Consider the following 21781-nt stretch of genomic DNA (forward strand, 5'->3'; position numbering starts at 1 on the left):
CAAGGTACACGTAGTTGGAAAAGGTAGCAGAGAGGGTTCTCTGAAACCAGCGGATTCTATGACACCCTCCGGTCCTCTTCCTGTTTTTTCACGAATTCTACAAGACGAATGTTGCAGAATTGGAGATACTCTTCGTCTTTCTTGTCAAGGTACGAAATTCATTGATGTTCTTTTCAAACGCTTTCTATTTATCAAGATTTAATTTGATTATATTTGCAATAGTCCAAGTGCCACCATGGCCAAAAACGATTACATGGTACAACAAGGAGGGGCGAATCGAAGCCACCGAAAAATACCACGTGATGGAGGATGGACTGGGTGGATATTCTATAGAGGTAAACCCCGTAGAAGCCATGGACGAAGGCGAATGGAAATGCGTCGCCAGCAGTACGGAGGATATGAAACAATTCACAACTTGCTATGTTGCAATGTCCAGTGAGTAAAGTTTAATTAGAAATACACCAATTAATAATCTGACAATGAAATAAATGAATCTTTATTTTGAATTCAAGTTCCAAAGAACTACAGGAAGCCACGCTTCATGGAGAGCTTGAAGGCTGTTCTGACGGAAGAAGGTTTGGTATCCTTCGAATGCAAGGTCGTAGGATTTCCTACACCTTTGCTGAGGTGGTTCAAAGATGGCCAGGAATTAAAACCAGGAGACGTTTATCAGTTAACTGGAACCAACTCCTTAGGTACCCAAGGATATTTTTCGTTGAATATTTTTATAGTAAAAATGACAATTCTGTTAATTTCCATTTATCAGGATCTTATTGCTGTATCGCAAGAAATTGTATGGGCGAAGCAAAAAGCACAGCCGAATTAACGATCGAAGATATTCAAAATCAGTTGAACGAAGAAGAACGTATGCAACTTTTGAGTACAAATCAACCACCCTCCTTCATTAAAGGTCTGAGGAGCTGTGAGGCAAGAATCAACGAAGAGTTTCATTTTACCGTACAAGGTGAATTTCATTTAAATATTTCTTCGAGCATAAATTTTAGAAATGTTTCTTTAACTATTAGAATACTTTGTATGCCTCAGTTAAATCTAATAATATCTATTTAAATACCGAGAAGAATACCTATTATTAGACTCGACTGTCAGTTTATAGCCGTCTGTCCCAATATAGACGATTTTGTCATTGCATCAACACAAGAATACATTCTATTACAATTCTAAAAGTAACACTTTAATATTTTACCATACAATAATATTAAAAGTAAAAGTGATGCAGAGGGAAGACAACAGAAACGCGTTCGCTTCTCATCGATGTAATATTTTAAGCAACGAATAATGTTCGAATTGATAAATTTACAGTCAGTATTTCCCCTGTGCCAAGTCTCGCTTGGTACAGGGACGACGTGCCAGTCGAGGAGAATGAAAAATATCAGATCGCCAAGGAGAATCTTGGCACGTGCCATCTCGACGTAAGAAAGCTCGAATTTGTCGACCAAGTAAGTATCTAAACCTCGGCAAAAAAAACTAATTAAAGACAAAAAAAAATCATCTTAAAACTGTTTGTAGGCAGAGTGGAAATGCGTGGCTTCCAATGATTTCGGTCACAGCGTCACATCCTGCTTCTTGAAACTAATCATTCCCAAGCACTACAAGAAACCGAAATTCCTCGAGAGTTTGCGGGCCATATTGTCGGACGAAGGTGCAGTGAACTTAGAGTGCAAAGTGATAGGTGTCCCGCAACCGATTCTCAAGTGGTACAAAGATGGCGTGGAATTAAAACCGGGGGATATTCATAGAATCATCTCTGGACAGGATGGCACCTGCTGCCTGGGAACTTACACCTGTGAAGCTACCAACTGTATGGGAACCGTCAGTAGTTCCGCGTCTCTTTTAGGTTTCGAAGGTACGTTACACAATTAATTACTTATTTCAATAATTCGCGACTGAATATTTCTTCAAATTTATCATTTTCTTTTAGATAAATTTCCGGTTCGCAAAGAGGCTAAAGAGGTCCAGTCACCGAATGGCCACGAACTCGCCAGGAACTTGTCCCTCTCGACGATACACGAAGAAAGAACGTCTCAATTATACGACACCCCGCAAACTGATCATTCCGTCACGTTAGACGATCGAGGAGAAGTGTCCTTCAGTTTCGATGGCAAAGAAGTTTCCGTCAGCCTGTACGAAACACCCGATCTTACGGAAGAAGAAGCTCTTCAAATTGTTGAAATGTATGCTGATCAGTTGTCTGAACACGTAACAGGTATGACAAACATTTTCTTCAAATTTTTAAACTATTTTACCTAACGATCGTTGACGTAAGAATCCGTTGAATCTTCAAGAATAAAGCAGAATTCGGTCTTCAAAGATCTCTTTCGATATTTTTTATAGAGCACAACGTGATCGAGCTGCCACCAATGAGATTCGTTAAGGAGTCGTCAAATTCTGGAAACTTATTGATGGAGGCTGTGGTGATCGACGTCTCCCCGGATTACTTCGTCAGCGCTGAAGATGGCGACGACCTTCGAACCGAGGCTGACTTCGAGGACGCTTCCATCCTGGACGACGTGACCCGCGTATTTTCCTCTCCCGAACGCGATTCCCGTGGTTCATTGAAGAGATCGGCCATGTATAGTTTAGAGGATGACGACAAACCGCCTTCGAGGCCGCCGAGAAAGAAGTCCACTTCTTCGTCGAAAAGCGAGAAAAGCGAGAAGAGTCAAAAAATGGAATCGGAAAGTTTCCACAGCGCTCAGAAAGATGAACCCTTCTCTCCCGTCTCTCCGATGTCTCCGGTGTCCTCGTTGAAACAGGACGACAGCGACACGTTTGCCGATGCCTTGTCTTCCGCGAGGTTATCCATCTCTGAGAATCAAGTTCAGAAACTGTACGAAGCTGGCCACGACCGGAAACGCAGTCTGAGCGCGGATAAAACAGCCGGTTCCAGCATCGACGATGGAATAGGTGGCGATTCCTCCTTCGACTCGGTCACTGGTGTCCCGAAGAAAAAGAAACACAGGAAGAAAAAGCACAAGAAGGAGAAAGGTAGCTCTGAAGAATCTTCCATTGGCAGTGAGATAGATGGGAAAAGGCGAAGAAGTAGATCCGCGAGCAAATCCGACCTGCATCAGCGTATAGAGTCTATCAACAAAACTGAAGAACCGTACGTTGAAGACGTTCCAGATAAATCCAGCGAGAGGAAACCATCCAGCGATTCTGACAAGTCTCTGTCGAAAAGTAACAAAGAAAGACTGCTGGATAACATGAGGAAGATGAAGGATCCTGTTCTAGTGGTACGAGATACCTTGGTGAACATAGACCAACTGGACGCGAAATTGAACTCCGAGAGCGAAGAAGATTGCAAGGTTATCGTTACGGAGAATATAATTAAACCTATTCAAAATTTATGCGAAGAAGTGTCCTCCGTAGAGGCTAAGGCTTTGAAGAGTGCTGGAGACAGGTCGTTGACCCAAAATGTTCGAATCTCTTTGCTGGAAGCGATTGGAGGCCCAACCGAGGAGCTTCTTCGAGGAATGGAATTAATAGGTCGTCAAGAGAACGTGAAGAATCGCAAGACAGACGTGATAGCCATACTAGAGAGTCTGACAGACCCTGTGGATGAGATTCTCATGGGAATCACCAAGATTGAACACGAACTGACTGGTAGAGCCAAAGGTGAAAGACCTATAGCACTGATCAGGATGACCTCGGCTGTGTCCAAGCTCGACGAGAACATCAGGAAGGTCCTGACAGTGGATAAGAGAGCTACGAGACTAGTTTCCAGTTTGGAGGATATCCTCAGCACCTTGGATTTCTTCTTGAACGACGTCTCCGTAGACCCATCCAAGGGAACCATAGAAACTGTGGACACAGTGGTGGTTGAGTCATTATCCAGATCTGTGGAAGACGTGGCCCGAGCTCTGGGTGGTTTCTCATCGAACGTACAAGTCTCCAAGGTCATTGACGAGCTTCTGACTCCGACACGCGAGTTGAAGGCCAAACTGGACACCCTGAAGTCAGCCTTGGAGACCTACGAAACCAAAGGCATCTTGTCGGAGCATAGAACCAAACTGATCGAGTCTCTTCAGGAATCTGTGGGTCAAAGTATACAGGAGATCCAGAAGGTGAAAGAAAAGAGTACTACCGAAGAACAGAAGGCACCAGCCGACCAGGCGAAACAGGACATCCTGAAGGAAGTGAGGCTGACTCTTCACGAGGCGTTGAAGTCTTACGAGAACATCGCTGGTACTCTTGATCCACGACTCTCCACGGTGTTCGATCGAGTCGACGAGATGTACCGAAGGCTAAGGACACCCCAGAAGAGGGACATCGGCATCGAGACCCTGATGAACCTGGAGGGTCCTCTCTATTCCCTGCAGTGCGCTCTGACCTCGATGGCGATAGTGGAGAACTCTGAGATGGTCTTCAAGCTCCTCGAACCAGCCATCTTTCAGCTGAAATTAACTATAACGAGTCTGGAGGAAAGTTCCTTGAAACCTGTAATGGAGATGTTGCAGAGTATCGAGAAGACTTTCAGTGGAACAACGAACGAATACGAAGAGACGATTTCTTCGAGATCTGTTCAAGACGAGCCTCAAACTCTGACGGATAGGATCTTGGATCCTCTGATCGACGTCCAATCTGCTCTCAGCGCAGCTCTTCAGACTATAGAGGATGTTGATTCCGTTAAAAATGGAGCAACTAGTCCCCAGAAAATATTGGCCTCTTCAGAAATAGCTGCTTGTCTGATAGAGCTGAGGCAGTGCGTGTCTGACACTGCTCACACAGCGATGACCCTGAGAGAGGACGAAACCCTGAACAGTCTGATCGATTTAAAAGAGCCTCTACTGGATCTACATCTTGCTCTTACCTCTGAAGACAGAAGCTTCCAGGAACTGCCGGTGATACGAAAAGCGTCCGTGCCTCTGGAGAAACTGAACGTTGTGGTATCTACGGTGCTGCGCCATTGCGATTCTCAGGAAAGCATCAAAGCTGTGAGCGAAGTCTCGAAAATGTTGGAGGAAATTGAAAAGCAGCTGCCGAAAACCGTGACGCGATTGATCGATGCTGAAGAGGCGAAGAGGCATTACCTAGAGGGTATGAATATTGATGAGAACCTCAGCAACGTTCATTTTGCTTTGTCTTCAGTTTTGGAGAGGCAGGAGAAGAACTACCCTAGTCGTGTATCGAGTTTTACCAACTGTATCGAAGAATTGAGACAGAATCTTGGTTCCTCAGCTGTGGCCATAGCGAACCTGAAAAATCCATTTGATGAAGAGATCGTAGAACAAGTTTATCGATTAAAGGAAACCTTGCTAAACCTGCAGAGATCACTGTTGACTCAGGAACACGATGTAGAAGAGGAGCAGATATTGAAAGACCTGATAAGTCCGATTGAGAAGCTGAAGAATATCGTTCAGAGCATCGTGGACAGCGATGCCAAGTCGGACGCGGTTCTTCCGGTTCTGGAGCTCCTGGAAGAAATAGAAAAGGACACGCCTCTGATCGCGAAAGAAGTCTCGAAGAAGATGGCTCAGAAAGAGGCTGAGAAATTGATTCCAAAAAAGAAAAAGCAAAAGACGCCTACCTTTGAGCTGGCTGACAAAATCAGCCGATCCTTGGATCCTATGAAGCACTGGCTGTCCACCACCTCTGAAGAAAGCATCAAGGAAGATGAAGAATCCGGTTTAAGCTCGACTGTGAGCGAATTGAAGAAAGACGTAACCAAGATCGCCATAGAAACATCTTATTCTGAACCACCCACTGATGAAAGTTTAATAGAAGCTTTAATTGATCTTCAGGAACCATTAATGAGGCTTCGAAACGCCATATCGATGTACCATGAGCCTGCAGACTTAAACACCTTGGAAGGTCTAGGTCGACCCATGAAGTATCTCCTTCAGACCATTATGGACGTTCTCAGAGATCACGCCGAAGAAGAAGCTCTTCGTCCGATCGTGGACATTGTTGAAGAGATTGAGAATCAGATACCCATCTCCATCAAGGAGGCTCTTTATAAGAAGGAGTTGAAGGAGATGGTGAAGTCGATGACTCGTGAAGAGACAGGTGCCACCACGTCTCAGGAAACCATTCAGGAAGAGATTGTTCCTCAGGAACTTCCTCAAGAAGTCCAAGTACATACTTCTCAGGAAACCACTGCTGACGGTACCCTGGAAAGCAGCACTGTACTTCCTGAAGCACAGTTCTCAGAATCTGTCATCGAACAGACTACTATCGAAGAAATCAGCTCTCAAAAAAGTGATCAGGTAATTACGATGATCGAAGAGGTACCAAAGCAGAAGGTGGCTGTTGACGAAGCAAAGAAGAAAGGAGAAGAAGAAGCGATTCAGTTGGTACTTTCTCTGTCCAAGACTCTGGAAAACGTACAGATGGATGTCATGGGTATCCTTGAAGACTTTGAACAGCCTACAACTGGTACCACCACCCTGCCGATATCCCATTTGGCAAATTCTTTGGAAGAACTGAGGAAGACCATTTTCATCGTAGGAGCAAAGACCGGAGATTACGCTAAATCGGTTCATTCTTACGAAGAAACTGTGGAAGAAACGATTTCCATACTGAAGAGCCTTCAGCAGCCTCTGAATAATCTACAGGAAGTTCTTCGTGAATCTCATCAACATGGGGCCAGAGAACTTCTTATTCTGAATCATCTGATTCAACCCTTGAACGCCATTGAAGAAGAAATAATCAATCGTTCGATAGAGAAGCTGAATCACGATTCCAAATTAATAGAAAATTGTCAACCAGTTCTTCATCTCCTCAATGACATCAAACAGAGTGTTCCAGTGGTGGTGAAGGATATTTATTCGAGACAAGAGCTGCTGGAATCTCTTCGAGGGATCTTAAAACCTCTGAAGAATATCGAGGAACGAATGAAGATCTTAGAAAATGAAACTGAAGGCACTCTCGAGAGGGACGTGGCAAAGATCCTGGTGAATCCTTTGGAATATTTATTGGAAGCCATCAGTGTCACCTCCAGGGAGCTCCAGTTCCTCGATCAACGAAGGGAGATCGTCATTGAAATTCGAAACCTCGTCGAACCACTGGTGGAATTCTTGAGTTGTTTGTCGGTGGTGCAGAGCAGTCGCAAAAGTCTGGTTCCTGAAGCAGCTTTGCTAGATGAAAGGAGAAACGTGATTCTAAAGGCTGTCGAAGATCTTCAGCGTCAAACTACCATTATCTTAGAGAGGATTCCTAATCTGGAAGGAGCATCGCTGTTCGAGAAACCACTGATTTCCTTGAAGAAGGCCACTGCCTCTGTTCAGAAACAAATTGGTAAAACTGATTACTCTAAAAGACCCAGCAGTGTTGATTTTACCCTTCAGTATAATTTAGCGTGTTCTTTCGACAATCTGAGAAGCACCATATCAACCGTGGAAGAGAATGCTGATGAATCCGTTCGGCAAGTGATTTCCAAGTCCCTGGAAGCTCTTCAGAAGCAGATAGCACTGTCGCAGACGCATTTCATTCAGACTAGTGAACAGCCTGTTGACGAAGAAGCTGTTGTCGAAGGGTTCTTGTATCCCACCAACCAGCTTCAATCAGCTTTGAACGTGCTGAAAGAACAAATTGATCAGAAGACGATAGCGTCAGTGTCGATTGAGTCGGTCAGGCTTCTTCAGGCTCTGGCGAATTCTACGTCGGATTTGGCTTCTTCTTTGTCCATGCATCGAGTGCAGTTGATTCGCAACGGTGCATCCGAAGGATCGTCTTTGGTAGAGACCTTGTCTGCTGTGGTGGATGTTCTTCAGAGTGTGAAGGATTCTATAAAGGCAATCGAAAAGGTGGTCATTGAAAAAGAGGGTGCTGGCAAGGTGCAGGAAGTCGAAAATCGAAGTGTTTCTATGGATATGCCGATGGATATGCCGATTACCATCACGCAGATCGAAACTATCGTTGATGAGGTCATTGAAATTTCGAAGGAAGAGATTGAAAGTGTGCTGACGATTGAGAGATTGTCTCCTGATAGAGATCAACAGAGAACAGAAGAGGTGAAGTCTGATAAAATGAAGGCTATTACGATGGAAGATGAAAGTGTGAAAAAGGAAGACGATACGAAAGATAAAAGTGTAGAGATGATGGATAAAAGGAAAGAAGAAATGGTAGAACCAGTTGAGAAAGCAGAAATTTCTTCTGAGAAGATGGAGGATAAGAAAGAAAAATTAGAGGAAGTGGAAGAAATGGAAATGTTAACTGAGAAAGTGGAAGAATTGGCAAAGAAACAAACAGATGAGGAAGCAAAAATATCTGAAAAGGTGGAACAATTAGGAGAGCAGGAAGAGAAAGCGAAAGAAGTGGAAATTTCAGTGGAGAAGGTGGACGAATTAACAAAGAAAGAGGCAGATCAGGTAATGAAAATACCTGAAGTGGCAGAAAAATTAGAGGTAAAAGAAGAAAAAATGGAAGCTCAGGAGAAAGAAGTGGAAACTGAAAAGGTGGAATTAGCAAAAAAAGAAACAGATGAAAAGGCACAGCAATTAGAGAAACAGAATGAAACTGTGGAAGAGCAAATAAAGAAAGAAGAAAAAAAAGTGAAAGTCTCAACTGAAGAGATGGAGGAATTATCAACAAAAGAAACAGAGAGCAAAGTAGAAAAATTAGAAGAAAAGAAAAAACAAATAGAAGAAGAGCAAAAAGTGAAAATATTATCTGAAAAGGTTGATGAACTGACACAAAAGAAAACAGATGAAAAAGTAGAAAAATTGGAGGAGAAAGTAGAAAAAGTGGAAGAGCAAGTGAAAGAAACAGAAAAAGGTGAAGCCGCAGCTACGAAGGAGGAAGAATTGGTAACCAAAGAAGCTGATGAGAAAACAAAGAAATTAGAAGAAGAAGTAAAAATGTCATCTGAAAAGCAAGAAGTGTCTGTAAAAAAAGATGAAAAAGTAGAAGAAAAGGAAGAAGATACTATAAAAATACTGTCTGAAAAAACAGAGGAGCTTGCAGTAAAAGAGGAGAACGTTCAAGCATTAGCAGAAGAAGCTGAAAAATTAACAAAAGCAGAAGAAAAGATAGAGGTATCACCTGAAGGAACTGAAAAAGCACTAATAAAAGAAGAGAAAACAGAAGTCTTAATAGGAAAAGCAGAAGAAGCAATTAAACCAGAAAAAAGTGAAGTGAGTTCAACTGAAAAATCAGAAAAGCTTTTGCAGAAAGAAGAAAAAGTAGAAACATTAATTGAAAAGAAAGAGGAAATAGGAGAAACAAGTAAAACAGAAAAACATAAAGCAGAATTAACTAAAGAGGTTGTAGCAGCAGAAAAAAAAGAAGAAAAAATTAAAGGCACAGAAAAACTTGAAGAACCGAGCAATCAAGAAGCAACAGCAGGAACGAGTGAAAAACCAGAAAAATTGACAAAGATAGAAGAAAAAGTAGGAGAAGCAGAAAAAAAAGAAAAAATAATAGAAAAATCTGAAGAAGCCATAAAAAAGGAAGAAACACAAGCTCTGCCTTCCAAAGTAGAAGAATTAATTAAGAAAGAAGAAATCACACAAACTTCATCTTCCAAAGCCGAAGAATCAACGAAGGAAGAAGGTAAAACGGTAGAAATACAAAGAACAACTAATTCCATTATCACCGTGCAACAACCACTCAAAGAATTAACAAACCTTGTGTCGTCAGCATTAGAAGAGCCCCTTTCATCAAAATCCGAAGAAGAAAAACGAAAGATTCGAGAACTAACCGCATTGATTCAAATCCTCTACGACTTACGAGCCACCGTTTCATCGGTTCAAAATTCAGCATCGCCTTCCTCGATTCCAGAACTTGAAGAACACCTCCTGCACCTATTAAACTCCTTAAGAACCCTGGATCGCTCCACAGAAAAAATTCTGCGTATAACTGAAAAAGAATTAACACCGGCATTGAAAGAAAACGTGATGGTGTCTTTGCAATTACTCCTAGAACCTCTAGACGTTCTTCATCGTGAATTTTCTTCTCTTCAGGAAACAGCAGTGCAGTCTTCAGCGTACGTATCGCTGTCGATAAACGTTCGAAACGTGACAGAAACGATTTCTCAGCTGATGGAAGCGATACGTAAGACATCAGAATTGAAAAGAGTGAAGATAGTTGAAGAGATTCGAGTGCTGGCTGCGATGAAGAAAGAAGAAAGCCAAGACATTGAAGAAACCACCGCGAAACCACTCGAAGAGCTCATAGAAGCCATCATGGTGTCCCAAGAGCACATGAAACCTGATGCCTCTCCTTTTGGATCCGTTTCTCCTTCGGTGGAACCAACCGAGTCGCTTGAACAACAGAAACTTGAAGAAGAAATGATGCTGGAAGCAAACCTGGTAGAGAAGATAGTGAGTCCAGTGAAAAATCTACGAGAGTTGGTTGCAAAAATAGAAAAACAGAAACTTGAGGAGGCTGAAACCTTGGATCTACCTGCCAAACAAACTACTAGTATATTGAACACTATACTTCATCCTCTGGAAGAGTTGGAGAGGTCGTTGAACATCTCTTCGGTGCAGCAAATTGTACAAACTGAAGAAACTGTTAAAGAAACAAAGCAAAGCGTCCAGTCCTCTCAGTCTGTACCTGTTGGAGCGGTATTAGAGGAGCTGAAGAGATCCATTGCTACAATTCAAGAAGAAGTAACCTTGGCATCTGTTAAAGAAGCATCGAAAACGGAAAGTGGAGTGTTGTTCATAAAAGAAGTTGAGAAATCATTGGAAAACCTGAAATTCTCGCTGGCTACCGTGCAGAAGGTCGTAGCCACTGATACCGAAAGCGTTGAAGAGTTAACCACCCAGCAGAGAACGATGGCTGTGGAAACCTTCGTGAAATCGGTGACAGATTTGGGCGAAAAGTGTCTGGCAATCGTCAGCAGACCTAAAACTAAAGTGGACACTGCTGAAGGACTCCAGAAGGAACAACTTGAAGAAGTACTGGAGATGATGGTGCAACCTATTCAAGTACTACGCGAAAGTACATCTGAGATCGAAACGCAGAGAGCTGAAGAGATCCAACATATGGATCAAACAGAGAGAAACGTGATCGAGGCTCTGAAGCCTCTGGTGCATCCTCTGGAACAACTAGAGCAATTATTATGCACAGCTGTTCATCAGGACAGTTCGATAAAAACAGAAACCGCTGAAGAGATGAAAGAAACTGGTTCGTCCGTAGAGAAACTGAAACTGACCCCAGTTTTGGAAGACCTGCAGAAATCCATTGCGGTAGTTGAACAGCAGATGGCTCTTCAAGCAAAGGAAGTTGATACTTCGAGCGTTAAAGTTGAATCATCCGTAGCTGAGCTGATTGAAAGTCCACTGAAGAACTTGAAATCCACCATGGCGGCTATACAGAATCTCGAGACGGAAGAAACCGAAGAAATGACCAGTGAGGAAAGGACAACAGCTCTAAAGGCGTTTGCCAGGTGTCTTGAAGAGATTGGACAGGTCTGTTCCATAGCTTCTAGCCAGCAGAAGATGGAGACTACTCTTCTGCAGCAGCCTCAAGTAGCTAAATTAGAGTTTGAACAGCAAGTTCTCGAAGCCATATCAGGTCCCATTCAAGTGTTACGAGAAACTGTGTCTAAGATCGATGAAGAAACCCAAGAAGCTGAAGCTCTTCTGGTATCTGAGACCAAAGAAGCAGCTAACGTTTTGCATACCTTGGTCCAGCCTTTGGAACAACTTGAAAAATGCTTATCCGTGGCTGTCGAGCAGACTAGCATCGCTGGAGAAGAATCTGCAAAGGAAATGAAAGATCTTCCGGCTTCTATGAAACTAAACGTGGAACCTGTTCTTCAAGAACTACAGAAGTCGATTGCGACGATTCAGGAACAAGTATCCTTTGAAACGGGAATGGAAAAATCAGCTGATAAATTGGAAACTTCGGTAGCCAAAGCTATAGAAGAGCCATTAGAAAAATTGAAAGCTTCCGTAGCAGCTGTTGAAGAGATAGTATGCAAAACCGAGCAAACTCAAAATCTATCTGAATCAGAAAAGAGCTCGATTCTAAAATCCTTTGCAAAATCTGTTGAAGAGATCAGTCAGCATTGTGTGGCAATGATTTCTCAAAAAGCAGTTCCAAAAACGTTAGAAAAATCGCAGGTAGCCATACTTGAAGAAGCCATCAGTCCTCTGAAAGCTTTGAGAGAGGCCATCGACAAGATTGAAGATGAAAATCTTCAGGAAGCTGAAAAGCTTGACACTTTGGAAGCTAAAGAACTAGAAAAATCCTTGAAGATTCTTGTTGAACCGCTACAAAAACTGGAAACTTCATTATTATCAACAGTTGAACAGGCAGTATTGACACAACTCGAAGAAACTGAAGAAATGAAGGATAGTGTTCCATCAGCAGAGAAACTGGATATTTCTCCTGTTGTTGAGGAGCTTCAGAAGTGTGTAGCTACAGTTCAAGAACAAGTGAAGTTACAGACAGCGACAGCAAGCCCTGAAGAGAAAGCTGTCCTGGTACAAGCTGCAGAAAAGTCGTTGGAAGAATTAAGTTCTTCGTTGACTGTCATTCAAAGCATAGTTGCCACTGTATCCAACGAAGAAGAGAAAGTTTCAGACATGGATAAAATGACAGCTGTTCAACAGTTTGCCAAATCTGTCCATGAACTTGAAGAGAAGTGCCTGGTCAGTCAAGAACAAGTAGAAGTGAAAGAAACAGCGAAGGAAATTGAAGGAATCGATGCTAAAGCAATGGAGACCATCGTTGCTCCTGTTCACGCGTTACGCGAGACTATCCTGAAGATCCAAGAAGAAAATTTGGAAGAAGTAGGAACTCTAAGAACTGAAGAGATGAAGTTACAAGTACTGAGTCCTCTTGTACACCCTCTCGAAGAATTAGAAAGATGTTTGATCACCGCTGTTCAGCAGGAAAGTGGTCAGAAACTCGAAACTACAGAAGAAATAAAGAAAGAGTCTCTAGAAAAAGTAGTTTTGAAACCAATTCTTGAAGAGTTAAAACAGAACATCGTTATTGTTCAAAAACACTTAGCTATGGAACCTGAATCGAGTTTCAAACTAGAAGCTGTGAAGAATATAACTGAAGCTATCGAAGAATTGTATACTACAGCTACAGCTGTTCAGCAGGTGGTCGCGATTTCCTCTGAAGAAGCTGAAGAAATGAAGACTTCAAAGGCTTCTGCTTTGGAATCCTTCGCGAAATCAATGGAACAATTGGAAGAAAGATGTCTAGCAGTAATTAATCAGCAAAAAGCAGACAAAATTGAAAAACCTGAGAAACAACAAGGAAAATTAGTAGATGCACAGGTTCTTCAGAAAATCACTGATACGATACACGTTTTGCGGGAATCTCTGTCTCAAATTGAAGAAGAGAAACTACAGGAAGCTAAAGAACTGAAAATAACGAAAGAAGAAGAAGAAGCTGGATTAAAATTGAACGTTCTTATTGAGCCTCTAAATGTATTAGAAAAAGCTTTAATGACAGCCGTGGAAGAAAGTAAAATTGTGACTGAAGAAACCACGCAGGAGTTGAAGAAAACGGAAATAGCAGTAGAAAAATTGAATCTCCAGCCTGTTCTCGAAGAATTACAGAAATCAATCGCTGTTGTTCAACAAGGAACGAGTAAAACTGCAGTTTCCGTTGACGAATCTGATCTGATGAAGATGGCTGAGAAGTCTCTTGAAGAAATGAAGTTATCCATGGCGGCTGTTCAAGAGCTGGTATCTCATCAAGCCCAAGAGATCAAAGCGGAAGAAAAATTAGAAGCTTTTGCCAAATCCATGGAGGAGGCTGGAGAGAATCTGCTGGCTGTAGCCAAACAACAAGAACTGAAGAAAGCTACTTTACGCATAGAAGAACCCCCGGCCTTGAAGGTATCTGAAGACTTCGTGAAGACTGTGGTGACACCCATCGCTGAACTACATACCACCATCGTAAAAATTGATAAAGAAACTAAACTGTCAAAGGAGAAGGAAAAAGAAGAAGCAGTGATATTCCTGAGCATGGTTCAGCCATTAAAAAAATTAGAAGAATCATTCTTGTCAGCTGTGCAGGAAGAAATAAAACAGGAAGCTGCTGAAGAAATTCGTCCAGCAATTCCAGTTCTACAGAAACTGCCTATTCAATCTACCCTGAAGGAGTTGAACAAAAACGTGGCAGAGATTCAAGAACAATTGGTCCTTGCCAAAGAAACCTTGACTCGAACAGGAAGCACCGAAGATGTAGCTGTGATAAAAACTCTGGAACGTTCGTTGAGTAATTTGAGAACCTCTTCGGCAATAGTTCAGCAACTGGCAGCCATTGAAGAACCTGGACAGCAAATCCTGGACGTGGAGAACGTGTCCGCTTTGCAGGCTTTTGCGATAGCTGTTGAAGAGTTCAAAAAGAGCTGTGCAGCTATAATTTCAAGGCCTGCTGTGATGTCCAGTATCATTGGAAAGGTACACCTTGAAGAAATAACGAAGAAGGAAGCTTCTAGCACGGAAACCATCCTGGTTCCTGTTAAAATATTGCAAGAATCCATCTGTACGATCGAGGAACTGAAATTACAAGAAACAGGAATTCTGGACACATCGGAGATAAAGAAACCAACAACGGTGTTAAGCGAATTGATAGCTCCTCTTCAGCAATTGGAGCAATCCTTCATGGCCGCCATTCAGGGAGAACACGTGATCGAACATGCTGCAGAGAGTTTTGAAACTGATAAAGCGTCCTTCGAGAAGACAGCTCTGAAACCCATCCTCGAGGAGTTCCAAAAGTCAATCGCTATCGTTCAAGAGCACATGATTCTTGAAGAAGGTGCGCAGAGTTTATCAGATGCTGAAGAAGCCTCTCTGAAGATGATGGCGCAGACTGTGACGGACTTGAAAACCTCTGTTGCTGCCATCCAACAGATAACTGAAACAGTCCCAGAAATGGCAAACGAATTATCTAAAGGTGAAAGTGTCGCCGCCTTTGAGACTTTCGCCAAGTCTCTTCACGACCTGGTGGAAAGAGCGGCGACCATCGACCATCAGCAAATCATCCTCGAACCTGCAGCAGACACCATATCAGAGGACGCTTCTTCCTTGAAGACATGGGCGGATATTGTTGAAGACTCACCTGTTCAAGCTTTGGAGCCTATGATCGTGGACCAAGGTACCATAGAATCTCCATCGGAAATAGCCTTGTCTATATCTGAAGAAGAAGCTCAGGTTCTGAAGGGGTTGGCTAAGCCTCTGAGCGAACTGCGAGAATGTCTGGCTGTGGTTGTTGAAGAACGAAAGTCGATGGACGCGAACGAAATGGCATTCGCTATGTCTGAAAGAGAGGATCTCTCGTTGCTGAAGACAGTGGCACAGCCTTTATTGGAGCTAAAAAACGCAGCCGTCTCTGTGATTCTGGAACAAACTGCCGTCGAATCAGCTGGAGAGAAATCCTTTGAAGAAAAACCGGAAACCAACCTGAATCCTCTGATAGAATCCCTTGAAGAACTCTGTCACTCTATTGCGTTGATCGAAGATCAGATGCTCGTTGAATCAGCTGAAGACCGAACGATTGATGAAGTTTCCTTGCTGACAGCTTTAGCGGAGCCTCTGATGACGTTGCAGAGAAGCGTTTGTGTCCTTGAAGAACGAGTGCTCTCGCCTGACGTGGAACCGTTGCCTGAAGAATCCAATTGGATCAACGAGTGCTTGGCAGTTCCTCTTCAGGAAATAGAAAAATCCATCGCCGAGATTCGGGAATGTTGCGTCGTAGAGCCTGAGGAACAGTCGAGGATGGTCACATTGGACTGGTCGGTAGTTGAGAAACTGGTAGAACCTGTGGAAGTCATAAGATCGACCATCATCGGTATGGAAGATACTGTTGCTGAAGAAATGAAAAAGTGTACAATCATGAAGAATCTGATACAACCGTTGTCCGAGGTCCACGAGAGCTTCATGCTGTTGAAGGATAGAACAGACTTAACCGTTGCTGAAGAAGAAGCCAGTATCGATGCCATAGTGGATTCCTTATCCAACCTTGAGAAGAGTATATCATTTATCGAAGAACAAACTGCTGAGAAAGTTGAAGACGTGTCGTCGAGTGCTAAAGATGATAGACTGGTGATTGGTACTTTAACTGAGTCCTTGATGCAGCTGAAGGAATCTATCATGACTGTAGAAGAGTCTCCAACGGTGTACCTTGAGAATCTGGAACAGCCTTTGAAGGAATTGCAGTCAGCTTTGGAAAGTGTTTCAAATATTCGACGTGAAAAGGCAGAGAAAGAGAAGACGAAGAAGATTGTTTCGTTGGAAGAAGCTACTAGGGTTTCGACAAGGTTGAAGAACTCGATTAAAGAAATAAATGATTCTATTGAGTCTATAGATAATAAGATAGAGAGCTTCAAAGGATTGTTGGGTATCGAAGTTCAGATTGAAAACGAGGCTTTGAAATCCCTGGCCAAACCTCTCGAAGGACTTAAAGGAGGAATTGAAAAAATATTGGAGAAGGAAGAGGTTGAAGGATCGACTGTGGATTCTCTTCGAAAACTTCGAAATGCAATTGGGATTATCCGTCAACAATCGGCTGATAAGCCCTTGGCTGAATCATTCCACTTTGAAACAGTGGATATCGTTGGAATGTTGAGACCACTGACGCCATGTTTGCATGAATTGGAGACTTGTACTGAAAAGGTTGAAACAGCCTGGAAGGAAAATTCAGCTGGCGAAGGGTTGGTTGAGCTTGAAACACCTATTTCGAATTTGATGGACACGATAAATATCCTTCGTGAGAAATTGTTAAGGCTGGATATTGTGTGGGTGACCGAAGAAGAGAAGAAGAAAAAAGAGGCGAGGAAAAAGGAAGAGGAGAAGGCTGAAAAATTAAAACAAGAGGAAGAAGAGCACAAGAAGAAAGAAGAAGCTGAGAAATTGAAACAAGAGGAGGAAGAGCGCAAAAAGAAAGCAGAAGCTGAGAGATTGCAACGAGAAGAGGAAGAGCGTAAGAAGAAAGAGGAAGCTGAGAGATTGAAACAAGAAGAGGAAGAGCGCAAAAAGAAAGAAGAGACTGAAAGATTGAAACAAGAAGAGGAAGAGCGCCAAAGGAAAGAGGAGACTGAGAGATTGAAACAAGAAGAGGAAAAGCGCGAAAAGAAAGAAGAGCCTGAGAAATTGAAACAAGAAGCAGAAGAGCACCGGAAGAAAGAAGAAGCTGAGAGACTGAAGCAAGAGGAGGAGTGCAAAAAGAAAGAAGAAGCTGAGAAATTAAAACAAGCTGAAGAGGAGGGTATAAAAAGAGAGGAAGAAGAACGTAAACAGGAAGAAGAGAAACTAAGACAGGAAGGGGAGGCACGTAAGAAAAAAGAAGAGGAAGAAAAAATAAAGCAAGAGGAAGAGACACGTAAAATAAAAGAAAAAGAGGAGAAATTAAAACAAGAAGAAGAAGAACGTAAGAAAAAAGAAGACGAAGAAAAACTTAGACAAGAGGAAGAGGCACGTAAAAGAAAAGAAGAGAGACTGAAACTGGAAGAGGAACGCAAAAAGAAGGAAGAAGGGGAGAAATTACAATTAGAACAAGAGCGCAAGAAAAAGGAAGAAGAAGATAAATTGAAACAAGCAGAAGAGGAACGTAAGAAAAAAGAGGAAGAGGAACGTCAGTGGAAAGAGAAAGAGGAAAAATTAAAACAGGAAGAGGAAACATTAAAACAAGAGGAGGAAGCACGTAAAAAGAAGGAAGAACAAGAAAGATTAAAACAACAGGAGGAAAAACGTAAGAAAAAAGAGGAAGAAGATAATCTGAAGCGAGAAGAAGAAGAACGTAAGAATAAAGAAAAGGCTGAAAAATTAAAACAAAAAGAAGAGAAATTGAAACGCGAGGAGGAAGAGCGCAAAAAGAAAGAGGAGCAGGACAGATTAAAGCAGCAAGAAGAGGAACGCAAGAAAAAAGAGGAAGAAGAAAAGCTAAAACTTGAAGAGCAAGAGCGTAAAAAAAGGGAAGAGGCTGAAAAATTAAAACAGGAGGAAGAACTTAAGAAGAAACAAGAAGCTGAAAAATTGAAGCAGGAAGAGGAACGCAAGAAGAAAGAAGAAGCTGAAAAATTGAAGGCAGAGGAAGAACGCAAAAAGAAAGAAGAGGCTGAGAAACTTAAGCAGGAAGAGGAACGCAAGAAGAAAGAAGAAGCTGAAAAATTGAAGGCAGAGGAGGAACGCAAAAAGAAAGAAGAGGCTGAGAAACTTAAGCAGGAAGAGGAACGCAAGAAGAAAGAAGAAGCTGAAAAATTGAAGGCAGAGGAAGAACGTAAAAAGAAAGAAGAGGCTGAAAAACTTAAGCAGGAAGAAGAACGCAAGAAGAAACAAGAAGCTGAAAAATTAAAGGCAGAGGAAGAACGCAAAAAGAAAGAAGAGGCTGAGAAACTTAAGCAGAAAGAGGAACGCAAGAAGAAAGAAGAAGCTGAAAAATTGAAGGCAGAGGAAGAACGTGAAAAGAAAGAAGAGGCTGAAAAACTTAAGCAGGAAGAGGAACGCAAGAAGAAAGAAGAGGCTGAAAAATTGAAGGCAGAGAAAGAACTTAAAAAGGAAGAAGAGGCTGAAAAACTTAAACAGGAAGAGGAACGCAAGAAAAAAGAAGAAGCTGAAAAATTGAAGGCAGAGGAAGAACGTAAAAAGAAAGAGGAGGCTGAAAAACTTAAACAGGAAGAGGAACGCAAGAAGAAAGAAGAAGCTGAAAAATTGAAGGCAGAGAAAGAACTTAAAAAGGAAGAAGAGGCTGAAAAACTTAAACAGGAAGAGGAACGCAAGAAAAAAGAAGAAGCTGAAAAATTGAAGGCAGAGGAAGAACGTAAAAAGAAAGAGGAGGCTGAAAAACTTAAACAGGAAGAGGAACGCAAGAAGAAAGAAGAAGCTGAAAAATTGAAGGCAGAGGAGGAACTTAAAAAGAAAGATGAGGCTGTCAAACAAAAGGAAGACAAAAAACATAAAAAGAAAGAAGCTGAAAAATTAGAAACAGAGGAAAAACATAAAAGGAAAGAAGAAGCTGAGAAACAAAAAGAGGAGGAAGATCGCAAAAAGAAAGAAGCTGAACAATTGAAAGAACAAGAAGAACGTAAAAAGCGAGAAGAAGCAGAGAAATTAAAGCAAGAACAGGAAAACCGCAAACTTGAAGAAGAATCCAAGAAAAAGAAAGAGGAGCAAGAACGAAAGCAGAAAGAACAAGCAGAGAAGCTGAAACAAGAAGAAGCTGAAATATCAAAGAAAGCTGAATCAGACACACTGAAAAAGAAAGAAGAAAAATTAAAAAGAAAAAAGGAAGAACTAAAACAACAGCGGGAAGAAGATGAACGAAAAGAAAAAGAAGAGGCTGAAAAGCGAAGAAAGGAGCAAGAACAGAGGAAGAAGGAAAGGGAAGAGCGTGCCAAGAAAGAAGAAGAGGAAAGACTTAAGCGTGAGGAAGAGGAACGCAAGCGAAAAGAAGAAAAAGCAAAGCAGAAAAAAGAGGAAGAAAACCGCAGAAAAGCAGAGGAAGCGGAAAGACTGAAGAAAGAACAAGAAAAAGAAGAACAAAGGCGGGAAGAAACTAAACGACGACGTGAAGAACAAGAAAAACAAATCAGACAGGAAACTGAAAAAATTCGAAAAGCAGAAGAAGAAAGATTAAAAAAAGAAGACGAGACTCGTGAACGCAGAAGAAAGGAACGTGACCTCCGAAGACAGGAAGAAGAAGAGAAACTTCATAAAGAGGAGGAGGAAAGAACAAAAAGGGAGGAAGAACGCAGAAGAAGAAGAAGAGAGGCTGAAAGACAATGGAGAGAGGATGAAGAAGCGATCAGAAGAAAAGAAACCGAACGTTTGGAACGCAGGAGAGCTGAAGATCGTCAAAATCGGGAAGAAATGGAACGTTTAAAAAGGGAAGACGAAGAAAGAAGACGCAGAAGAGACGAAGACAGGCAAACGAGACACGAAGAAACAGTGAAAGCATTGAAAGAAGAACACGATCGTTTAAGGAAAAGGCAAGAAGAAGAAACATCCAGACTTCGAAAAAGAAGACAGGAACAGATAAGAGACGATAGCTGGTCTAGAATGAGACAAAGCGAATCAGATCAATTGTTGAAGAAAATGACAGATGATTCTTTCAGACTTGGAACTAGTAAAACGTTTTCTTCGGACCTTGATTTTCACAGAGATAAATCATACAAATACGATTCTGGTTTTGAATCTGCATTGTCTAGTGCTTCGAGATCGTACAGTTGGAGAGATTCATTGACTTCATTAACTAGAAGAAGAGTTGATGATTTTATTGATTATAAATTAAGAGACACCTCGATGGATAGGTATTAATATTTTTAATACTCGCTATATTATCACTGTTATTATAATATTTCTAAATTTGTAATTCGTTTTATTATTATAGGTACTACTTTGATACGGGTGGTTATTATCGAAGAAGAAGAAAGAGGGACGATCGAATTACTCGAGCTAGATCAATTAGTTTATTAAAATACGATGACTATTCGACCGGCGATAGCGACACGACTATCACACCTGCCAGTCCTATATTGTCTAGGTATAGCAGAACGAAAACGAGAAGTCGAAATGATCTTGATGATCGAGGATCGAACTTATCGCTCTATCTACCTCCAATTAAAGACGAGGTAAAAATATGATAATAAATTAACTATTAAAAAATGTTTTTAATATTGTACCATTATTATAAAAATTAATATTTTTATTAGATTACACCACGTGAAAAAGGAAAGAAACCATCGTTCTGCACAAGACTAACAAATAGAACCGTAGGGGTTGGTATGAGGACAAGATTAACATGCACCGTGTTGGGTCACCCGGAACCACGAGTTTATTGGACGAAGGATGGCGAGAAGCTCGAAACGATTTCGAACAAATATCGAATTCGATTCGATAACGGTATGGCTTATTTCGAATTGCATGAAGCGCTCCCCGAAGATTCCGGACTGTATACATGTGTTGCCGAAAATGTTCATGGAATCGCGAGCACCGAATCCGCGTTAAAAGTTTACCCTGATTTCCAACCAGCATTGTCACCCCCTACCTTCACCAGGTCCATTAAAGGTAAGTTCCAAAGTGATTCTAACAGTAAGACGCTTGTAGAGTAGGTAATTAACAATGCAATTAATAGAAAAAAAGAAAATCCTGTTTTTAGAAAATTGAAGTAGCGATAGGTTTTAATTAACTTAACACCTAAATTTTCTAACAAGATGACAAATTGATACTAATCTATACTGTACCCTACAATATTAAAACTATTAATACTGTGATACTTTATCCCTATTATAATATTACTGGAGTGCTTTGAAATAATTATTATTAGATAATTATAGTATCAACACGTTGTTACCATTCCACAGACACTTATCGACCTTCTGACAATGAATTGATCCTGGAATGTCGAGTACGCGGCCATCCTATTCCATTGATCTCCTGGTTGAAAGACGGCTGCATTTTGCAAGGTGATCGTTATAAACAATGCTATTTAGACGACGATATCTATCGATTGGAAATCGCTGCACCGAATTCGAAGGACAATGGACGATACACCTGCAGAGCGATGAACGACCTGCGAACCGAGGAAATCTCCCACGTGGTTCAATTTAACGGTAACAAATACAATTTAACAATAATTATTCCTTTCAAAATACCTAGCTTAAAATTATCACCAATTTATTGGTAAAACTTTGTATTCTAAAGAACGAGATCGACGAGTTACGAGCAAACACGAGAAACTTTACGACGACCACTTCAGCATCGAAGCTTTCAGGAGGCCTCGTTTCTCTAATTACTTGACCGATTACAGTGTTCCAACTGGTGGCACAGTTGCTTTGCAAGTCGAAGTCAAAGGTATCAATCATCTTCTTAATGAATGGATTCATTAAATTATGAGAATTAATTAA

At 41.5% G+C, this 21781-nt stretch overlaps 1 protein-coding gene across 4 annotated transcripts in view; it reads left to right on the forward strand.

The window, feature by feature from the left end:
* Positions 1-21781, forward strand: part of LOC117605608 (uncharacterized) — a 47761-nt gene that overhangs the window by 7145 nt on the left and 18835 nt on the right. For 3 of the 4 annotated variants that reach the window (XM_034327136.2, XM_034327152.2, XM_034327143.2), the window contains 12 exons: positions 5-149; positions 223-435; positions 513-695; positions 767-964; positions 1321-1457; positions 1528-1864; positions 1940-2224; positions 2353-20185; positions 20266-20506; positions 20588-20942; positions 21239-21487; positions 21579-21728. In XM_034327136.2, the coding sequence (XP_034183027.2) occupies positions 5-149; positions 223-435; positions 513-695; positions 767-964; positions 1321-1457; positions 1528-1864; positions 1940-2224; positions 2353-20185; positions 20266-20506; positions 20588-20942; positions 21239-21487; positions 21579-21728 (20326 nt within the window). Of the gene's footprint in view, positions 1-4; positions 150-222; positions 436-512; positions 696-766; positions 965-1320; positions 1458-1527; positions 1865-1939; positions 2225-2329; positions 20186-20265; positions 20507-20587; positions 20943-21238; positions 21488-21578; positions 21729-21781 lie in introns of those variants that run through there. The other variant, XM_076689900.1, reaches the window with a different exon arrangement.

This window comes from Osmia lignaria, chromosome 9, assembly GCF_051020975.1.
Source record: "Osmia lignaria lignaria isolate PbOS001 chromosome 9, iyOsmLign1, whole genome shotgun sequence".
Classification (NCBI taxonomy): Eukaryota; Metazoa; Arthropoda; class Insecta; order Hymenoptera; family Megachilidae; genus Osmia; species Osmia lignaria.